This window comes from Vanellus vanellus, assembly GCF_965231255.1.
Source record: "Vanellus vanellus genome assembly, chromosome: 15".
Taxonomy (NCBI): Eukaryota; Metazoa; Chordata; class Aves; order Charadriiformes; family Charadriidae; genus Vanellus; species Vanellus vanellus.
The window spans coordinates 13,375,442-13,384,355 of NC_138920.1; the positions used below are offsets into that span (position 1 = coordinate 13,375,442).

Consider the following 8,914-nt stretch of genomic DNA (forward strand, 5'->3'; position numbering starts at 1 on the left):
TTTGCTGCCTGGGAAACTGTTTAACCACGTTGGCTTCTCCCTCCTGCATGCTCACACAAGCACACACGCGTGCACTGAGACCATCCTTAATTAGTTCCTAAAGCATTACCCTAGAAAGACAAGGGGAAGTAAGGATCAGTCGCAGGCTGCTCCTGCACAGCTAATCCTGGCACACAAACCAGACAGAAAATTGCCTCTTTCCTTGTTTCTGTTTTTTGGCCACTCAGTACAGGTGAATGAATTTTGGTGGTTATGAAAGTGTGCAATTATTAATTGCAATTAATTATTTGCACTTAGGAAAATGTACGTAAGGCTCTATGCAAAATTTTAAGACCAGAAATACTGTGTTCACACACACTGGCATCCCGTGCTACCCTGTCCATACATCTACCTGAATGAGTTTTAGTTAAGATTAACTATTTTTTAGAGACAAGCATATGCTGTGGTTTTAAACATGCCAATATGGCCAGTTCACCACAGAACCCGATAAATTGTTCCAATGTGAAAAATCTGCACTTTGCTTTGAGGTGTCCTAAATATTTAGGGTCAAACCGTGCAAGCACACCCACATGCAATTTTTTCAGCTAAACAACCCTATTAAATCAAGGTACACAGTTCCACCCCATGTATATGAAATAGAAAATCTCCCAGCTGGGGTATCTTCACAATGAAAGGCACTATAAAATTTCCTATGCTCTCATTTGCAATTGAAAGTGTCAGTAATAAAACAGAAGCGTTGTGGGCTGCCTTAGTTTTACCTTCCACAAAGGCTTTTATACACTGTCCATCTGCCTCCGTGAACACCTTCCCAGATAAAACGGATCAGACACATTCACACTGATAGTGAAATAACTGCTGGAGAGCTTATCTTCCTGCTCTTGGAAAGCTGTGAAATCACAGCTTAAGGCAAGGGTGTCTTCAAGCATGGGATCAGCTCCATTGTCCTCTGAGGGAATACATCCAGTTTTAGTATTTTCTGGGTCAAGGCCTTCCTCCCAAGCACAAACAGAAAGGAGACCGTGTAACAGAGGGTGAGAAGGCGATTTTACAACTCACCTGCCTTCCTACAGGTCTCTGAACCAAGGAGACCTCCTGTTTATGGGTTATGGTGAGAACGGGTTAAAATCTCGACATCTCGATACTTTCTGCCCCTGGGCTGGTCGAGCCTGGAGCTGCCTCTTCCTTACCATCCATCACCCGTCCATCCCAAGGAGCACAGCCATGGGTCCCAAGGAGCACAGCCATGGGTCGTGATGAGCTACTTTGCCCTGGGCCACCCGCCACTGTGAGCCTGTGCCAGTGCTGGGAGAAGCAGCCAGAGGGGGGAAAATCACACCTGAGTTTCTGGTCCTAAGTGGAATTTTCAGAGGGAAAAAAAACCATTCACCCTATAAACTGCTTTTTTAAACATTTTATTTGAGGGGTTTGTACAGAAAACAACTTATACTACTCAGCTGTCAGCCAGATCTCCACCCCACAGGTGAAACTTAAGCCTCCGCACACGGAGGGTACCCACAGCTCTCTCCCTTTTTGCCTGTAGTTTACTCTCCACACGTACTAGCAACCACACAGTTTACTTTCCATGGAAGTGATCAAGTGCATAAAATGAAACACGTGGCTAAATACCTCTAGCACAGAGAACTTCGAATGAAGAGTAAACATTTATTGGCACAAACACACAGACATATGCATGTACCGCAGCTCGAATTTGGGGGTTCTACCGATGAGTTTTAGGTAGGAAAGCACGAGGCTGTCCCAGACCTTCACACCAAAAATAATTGTTCTGTAAGACCAATTAACGGCGCATGAAGCCATGCTGGGAGGTGAACCCAGCCACGCTCAGGTGAACCCCTGCCCGCACGCGGCCTTAGGGCATGTGGCACAGCACCACTGCGAGCCCCGGGGTGGGCAACGGGGCACGCCGGCCCGCTGGCCACCCATCCCGCCAGCCACCGGTCCCACCGGCCAGCCGTCCCGTGCAAACGAGGGGCTCTGCCAGCACCGCAGCTGCGGCCACAGGGGCCGCCATGGTCCGGGCCGAGTGGTTGCTCCAGGGCACGGAGGGCGGTGGGAGCCCCAGCCGGTTGGGTGGGGTCCCCTCAGCCGCCCCCCTGCACCGGTGCGGTGCGGGGTCGGTGGCTGCGGTGGTGCGGAAAGTGCGGCCGCCAATGCTCAGGCTGAGGCGGGCCCCGGCGCCGGGGCCGGGCGGGGGCGGGCGGAGCCGCGGCCGCCGCCATGGGGCTGCTCAACTTCACCCGCGACCCGGTGCCGGAGGCGGTGAGCGGCGACATGCACAACCTCAACCAGCTCAGCGCCCAGGTGGGGCCGGGCCGGGCCGGGCCGGGCTGGGGGAGGGCGGGGAGCGGCGGCGGGAGCAGCCTCGGCCCGGGATCCTGCGGGGCCGACGGCTCCAGGGCAGCCGCAGCCGGGGTCGGGGCGAGCCACCACCCGGGGTGCCGGGCCCAGCCGGCCCAGCAGCAGCTCCGGTACCGAGCCCGGACGGGCCCAGCAGGCCTCACACCCCCAGAGCAGCCTCGGGAGTGGGCGCCATCGGGCCTCCAGGCCCCGCAGCCCTGGAGCAGCCTCGGTATTGTGCCCAGTCAGGATCTGCACCCCCAGAGCACCCCGGTACTGGGTCCCATCGGCTTCCAGGCCCTGTACTCCCGGAGCAGCCCCGGTACCAGGCCCGCTCAGGCCCTGTGCGCCCAGAACAACCTGGTACCAGGCCTGGTCAGGCCCTTGTAGCCCCAGAGCACCCCGGTACCAGGCCCATTCAGGCCCTGTAGCCCCAGAGCACCCTGGTACCAGGCCTGGTCAGGCCTCCAAGCCCCAGTGCCAGGATCCCTGCTGGGTCTGAGCCCGCTCCGGAAGGGAACTGTGTTTTCTGGTGTCTGGGGCAGCATTGCAGAGTGTGGCCCTGTGCTCAGCGGCACAGCCCCGCACCCAGCTGTGCGAGCCCCTTGCATGGCAGGAGCCTGGTTTTGAGGGCCACAAGGCACTCTGAGTGATGGAGGGGCTCATGTCGCACCCTGTGTGGGCTGTAGGGTCCTGTCGAGTGCTGTTTTTTCCTGGTGGGACTGCATGGCATCGGGGTTGTGATTGCCACCCTGCCACCCTCCTGTCCCGGTCAGCAGCACATGTCTGCCTCTGAGTCGCCCACACACTGGGTGTGCAGCCACGTCGCAGAAGCTGTTTTAGCTCATGCTGAAGTTAGTGGAAGAGCTGTAGCTTTTTTAGCTTAGCTTGCCAGAACCATGGGTAACAGCCATCTCTGTTACATGGCTGACGACAAGGATAGGATGGGATGAGCCATGTACAGCAGCGGACCAGCCAGCCGTACCCAGAAGGTCACAGCCAGTGCTGGCAGAGGAGAGAGGATGGTAGTGCGCTGCCCTACAGGCAGGCTCTCCAGCCCTGCCAGCTGCACGCTCAGAAAACCGAAGGCAGTGACTAGAGCTTTAACCAGTTCTTTTCCTTTCTGTAGTTAGTCTGGTTACCTCATGGGGTTTGTGAAAAAGAGGTGTTCACATCTTTTCCCATTCAGTTTTTGGATTACACAGGACAGAACAGCAGCTTCCAATTAGCCAAGGGTCACAACAGTCCCGTGCAGTGCCAGCTGCTCAAACCCTTTGAGAGTCTCTGAAAAGCACCCATGAACAAATCCCATCCATAGGCATCTTGTAATGCCGAGGACTGGGGTACCTTACCAGCACGGGAGGTCAAACTCTGGGACCAATGTACTGGGGGCAGGTGGAGCTGCATCAACGTGGTAAATCACCCGCTAGTCGCAGTGGTGATGGGGGTGGCAAAGCGCTGAGAAATGATGCACGCTGATGCCCAGCTCCATAACACTGTCCTGTTCTTCCACAGCAATTCTCAGCGCTGACTGAAGTGCTCTTCCGCTTTCTAACGGAGCCCAAAGAGGTATGGCATGTGCAGAACTCCAAGGAGTATGTGAATGCAGCTCTCTGGTGAGAAACATGCAGAGGTAAGATTGTGTCTCTGCTCTTTCTCTTGAGCAGGTAGAAAGGTTTCTGACTCAGCTCTCAGACTTCGCCACCATGAATAAAATCAGCTTGGGCCCCCTGAAAAACATTGTCAAAAGTATTCTTCTGGTACCTAATGGTAAGTGATACATTTGCATATGCTACCCTGAGGCCAAAACTATTGCGTCTATTCCTGCATGCTGCTAAAGTTCATCTTAAGAACTGCAGTGCGCTTGGTTTGCACAATAAGTGCTAACAGTAGCTAATAAATGGCTTAGCATTTAAGAATCAGAAATTCTCTTGTTGAAATGTCCATTTGGTGACTCGGACTTTGTATTCTTTACACCCTGCCTGCACACACATTTCACAGGCTTAACTAAACTCACTTATATATTTATGCATTAAATGCAAGCACAACACGGTGACAGTGCTTGGTTTAACTTGTGCCTGTAAATCTGTTTTTTCCAGACCTGTGCAGCCTTATGTTGGCACTAAATCTTTGTAGGAACTTCCATCCAAGTGACTCAGTGCTGTAATTCCTACAAGGACAAGCGCTGTTTGAGACAGATAAGACAGTGTACACACCCCTCTAGAGTGGGCTGGAAACTGGCATAGTTCTAGGCCATGTGAGGGAGACATTTGTCCTTGCAGTCTCATTTTAGAAAAACACTTATGTGCCCAGCAGTTTCTCATTCATAAATAGTGGGGAAGAGGAGCAGGAGGATTCCCCTTGAATACCCCAGATTCCAGCACTTTATGAGATTACTCTGATGTTGTGGCTGCCGTTTGACATGATAATGCATCAAACACCTCCACTGCACGATCATCCCATTGATCCTTCTTGTTATTAATAGTCCCTTGCTATTATCCTTCTGTCCTGGGTTTCCCATAGCTTTCTGCACAGCAGTGAAGCCGTGCACAACTGTTTCCTGCATTTGGTCTAAACTTTTGTTCCACTACTTCAAGCCATTTCTTCTGTCCAGGAGTAGCACTGGATATTTTCCTTTCCTACAACTGTCCTGGGGATATTTAATGTGGAACTGGCATTTTCTCCCGTCCTGATTCTAGCCTAGGCGCACTCGGTCTCGTCGTTCCTGTTTGTGTGCGCTGACTCCAATCCCGTTTTAACTTTTTGTTAGCTCTGGGATGCCACAGACAGTATTGGAACAGATTACAGCAGATAACTTTGCTTATGCGCTACACAGACAGAAAGCCACGTGGGACTGGCAGTCTCTTTGAATTTATGAGATTCCTGCTCTTGGCTTTAGAGAACAGAATCCTTGTAAACTTCCATGTGCTGCCTGTGCCCCAGAACAAAGGAGGCAGGCACAGCAGGGGAAAGTGTTATATGCACACGTTCACACCCATAATCCAAAACACAGCAGGTAGGTCAAATTAGTAGCCTGCCAGCCTTAACAGTTCTCCTTTAACAAGCAAAGCTTCTATAGGAGGGAAAGCAGCAACTTCAAAACACAACCGCTGCTGCTGTTTCCATGGATACCCTCAATGAAATCTCTCCCTTTCTCTCGGGCACTTCCATCGCCCTGACTTTTAAAGCACTGGGCATCTGCAAAGATACCGGCAGGCACAACTGTATTTCCTATCTTGACGAGCTGTGGTTTGTCTCAAAACACAGTCCAAGAACAGAAGCTTTCTATCGCAGGGTCTCCGTCCCAGCATTTGTTTGACTCGGTAAAGATGGCTTTGACTCAGTAAAAAGTGATTTTTCTTCCTTGCATTGTTTATTCAGGTGCCCTGAAGAGGAATCTGTCTTCCGAACAAGTCAGAGCAGATTTTATTGCTCTAGGTAGGTCACCTGACTTTCGCTAAATAAAAGATAATTAATATTTATCACATATAGTAATCTCATATGGTTTCTCCCACAGGCCTCAGTGAAGAGAAAGCCAGTTATTTTGCAGAACAGGTATTAATACATTTTTGCTTGTCTCTAAGCTAACAAAATGTCAGTCTTTGAGTGGGAACTTGTAAAACCCCACTGAGCTACTGAGATGTGTCAGCACTGTGGGTATTTTCTTCAAAACCAGCTCAGAATTTTGAACAGGTAACTGATAAGGATAACTTTGTCTAATGCCATGGCCTCTACCTAATCAGTTTAGTGAATCCTGCACTTCTGTGTGGCTTTCATTTGATTGTTTTCCTGCTTTGCATGCCTTGAGCCCTGGGGTCATGCAGTTACATGAACACATGACGTTTTGCGCAGATATTGTTACACTGAACCAGTGTTAAAACAAAAACAGTGAGTTTCACTTACAGAAGTGACAAGGCAGATGGAAATCCTAGCAGGACTCAAACATCTTTGAAAACCTTCCCGACCACATTAGTTTGCCCCTTTGCACACCTCCAGTTTGGGCTTCTGCCATCAGTCTCCCATGTTTCTGACTCGTGTTGAAATGACGAGTAACATAAATGGAGGCCTCTCTGAATTGATTGCTTGTGTGTCTTTTGCTCTTGCAGTGGAAGGTGAATTCCCCCACCCTAACACGCCTGGCTGTTGGTCAGACGCTGATGATTAACCAGCTGATAGATATGGAGTGGAAGTTTGGAGGTAACAGAGCTAAAACATAAACGGGTTGGGAAACCCAACAGCAGCTCTCAGCTAAATAACTTTTTATTTCACAGTTTAGCTAACAGATTATCTCCCTTCTTTTCTTTCTGACTCACAGTGACTGCTGGGAGCAGTGAACTGGAAAAAGTGGGAAGTATCTTCTTACAGGTAAATCTCCTACATCAGAGAGTTCGGGTTGTAGTGCAGTTAAGGAACAAGCTACGGACAGGCATGGGGGAAGTACTGGCTGTGAGAGGAGCTAGCAGAAAGCTAGATCTCACAGGAGCAAGCTCTGCAACAGTGCATCTGCTTCAGGCTTCTGAGTGCAACTGCCAGCAGATAGCAGGCACACTGCTATTTGTTTCTCTTCTGAAGACATCATGTATCACAGAAGCGTAGCCCACTCTGAAAAGCTGTTCAAAAACCTCAACCTAGCAAAGGTCACGCTATCTTGGGGAGGGAGGGGGAATGTGATCGTTTATACAGACTTCCAGAGATCCTCCCAATGCCTAAGGAATCTATTCCTACAGTGACACTTCCCAAAAAGCCTGTTAAAGATGCGTGTGCTTTGCAGCAGTCTGCCCGTCTGAAACTCACAGCAGACTCCTGTACTCCTGTCTTTTCATGGTGCTCAGAATACGGGTCTCTCTGAATTAAAACACCTCTGCTTTTTCTTCCCCCAAGCTGAAGCTGGTGATTAAAAAAGGGAGCCAAATGGAAAACGTATATATAGGTGAGTTAACAGTTCTGGAAGAGAAGCAAGTGTTTGAGTACGTGAAAGCAGAGCGGCAGCTCAGAGCTCCCTGGTGTTGCTGGAGGTGGGGGAGCTTTGGGCACGGACCCAGCAGGGGTCACTGTGAGAGCATCGCTGGGGGACGCTGCGGTTGCTCCTGCCCTTACCCCGCCGCAGTCACTCCAAAAGTATTTAGGAACACCGACTGTTGGGCAGTCTTCGCATCTTTGCATAAGTAAATATAGATACGCCATGCAACCGTGAAAAGCGGTCAGAGGAGCATGGCAGATGAAAGTAAACAATTCCCAAGTGTCAGTTGCTGTTAGGAGAATCCTAGCCCAGAACCCCCCCCCACGCAGCCCAGCTGGTGTGAAGAAACAACTGCAGAGAGCCGAAGTGTCTAATCCTGCCTAGCTTAGGTGAACATGAGTTGCTCCGCGGTAGCACCACGATGGCTTTTCCAATGTTGGAAGTGTAACCTGAAATCTAAGACTTTATGCCTCTTTTTTTTTTTTTCTGCAGAGTTAACTTTGCCCCAGTTCTACAGTTTTCTGCATGAAATGGAACGGGTCAAAACCAGTCTGGAAAGCTTCAGCTGAAGCTGCATGGGCCTGACCAGATATCTGTCCAGGATGTTTAATTTCTCCTTGTGGGTCTGCAGATCTGCTCTTTCCTGGCTGACTCTTGACACCTCGATAAGAGAAGACAAGGCTGTGCAATGAACAGTGGTGTGATTGCCCAGAAGGACCCATCAATCCCAGAACCTGAAACTTTGGCAAGTGTTTCAAAGAAGCTACAAATCCACTCATCTGGGTTTTTTTTTTATACTATTATGAGAAATTGTGGTCAGAAATATGTGGATACTTGTATTAAAATAGCAAATAAATAAACCCATTCCCATCCTGCTCCATTTGTATCAATCTGATTTTTTGAGAAAAAGAAGCAGAAGCAAAGAATAATTTTCAAACTTGGAAGAATTAAGCAGAGAGGACAAGGGAGCAAGGAGAGCATCTAGCCTGGGGGATCACTTCATGCTCACTTCCAAGCCTCTCGCTTCTCGTGTATTGAGAAATGGATTGATTACGTCCTTCCCAATTGTACCCCATTATGGAAAAGTATATCAGTGGTAGATGATTTTAAATCTTAAACAACCAAACATCTGCCTCTGCGCACAGGGAGAACACCTCCTCAGGGGGTGACTAGATAAATGTTGTTTGTGCGCGCTAGGCTCTAGCAAGCGGCTCTTTAATCTGCAGTTTGTGTGACATCGCACAGGTAGATCCAGCCCGCTTCCTGGTACGTCCAAACCCCACGAAACACCATTAGCTCGACTCCTCAGTTGTATAACAGCAAGGATGAGCTCTTCATCAAGAAGCAGAGGAGTGCCCCTGACCTGACACGGAGGCAGTGGAAGATGTTATGTTCACCGAGGTTCCTCCCATGTCCAGACTGTTTAACTGTCCGGTGCTTCTTGGCAGTCCGAGCTCGCTGGAGCCTCCTCCCATGGCACAGAGCTGAATGAAACTCCCTCGTGCAGCACACTGCTTCCACCGTCGGGATTTCCTGAGGCACCTCTGTCCCTGACTCACTCAGCGGTCTCAGTGGAGGGAAATAAACTGCAGCACAGGG

General features: G+C 49.9%; 1 protein-coding gene across 3 annotated transcripts; it reads left to right on the forward strand.

Annotated features, from left to right (window-relative positions):
- The first annotated feature begins 2,186 nt into the window (after positions 1-2,186).
- Positions 2,187-8,192, forward strand: COMMD7 (COMM domain containing 7). 3 transcript variants are annotated; one of them, XM_082491109.1, is made up of 9 exons: positions 2,210-2,319; positions 3,871-3,924; positions 4,023-4,125; positions 5,737-5,793; positions 5,873-5,910; positions 6,462-6,552; positions 6,671-6,720; positions 7,188-7,285; positions 7,808-8,192. In XM_082491109.1, the coding sequence occupies exons 1-8, from the start codon at positions 2,236-2,238 to the stop codon at positions 7,251-7,253; spliced, it is 543 nt and encodes a 180-aa protein (XP_082347235.1). In that variant the 5' UTR covers positions 2,210-2,235; the 3' UTR covers positions 7,254-7,285; positions 7,808-8,192. The 3 variants fall into 3 exon arrangements, with proteins under 3 accessions (XP_082347233.1, XP_082347235.1, XP_082347234.1); XM_082491108.1 differs by having other exon boundaries at positions 7,237-7,285; XM_082491107.1 differs by lacking the exons at positions 7,188-7,285; positions 7,808-8,192 and having other exon boundaries at positions 2,187-2,319; positions 6,671-7,150.
- Positions 8,193-8,914: the final 722 nt, after the last annotated feature.

What these genes read in the sequence shown, in the direction of transcription:
- COMMD7 (XM_082491107.1), top strand. Translation starts at nt 2,236, where the DNA reads ATGGGGCTGCTCAACTTCACCCGCGACCCGGTGCCGGAGGCGGTGAGC. An exon ending in AGCAGATTTTATTGCTCTAG is followed by an intron (nt 5,794 to 5,872) that starts GTAGGTCACCTG and finishes TTTCTCCCACAG; the next exon opens with GCCTCAGTGAAGAGAAAGCC. An exon ending in TATGGAGTGGAAGTTTGGAG is followed by an intron (nt 6,553 to 6,670) that starts GTAACAGAGCTA and finishes TCTGACTCACAG; the next exon opens with TGACTGCTGGGAGCAGTGAA.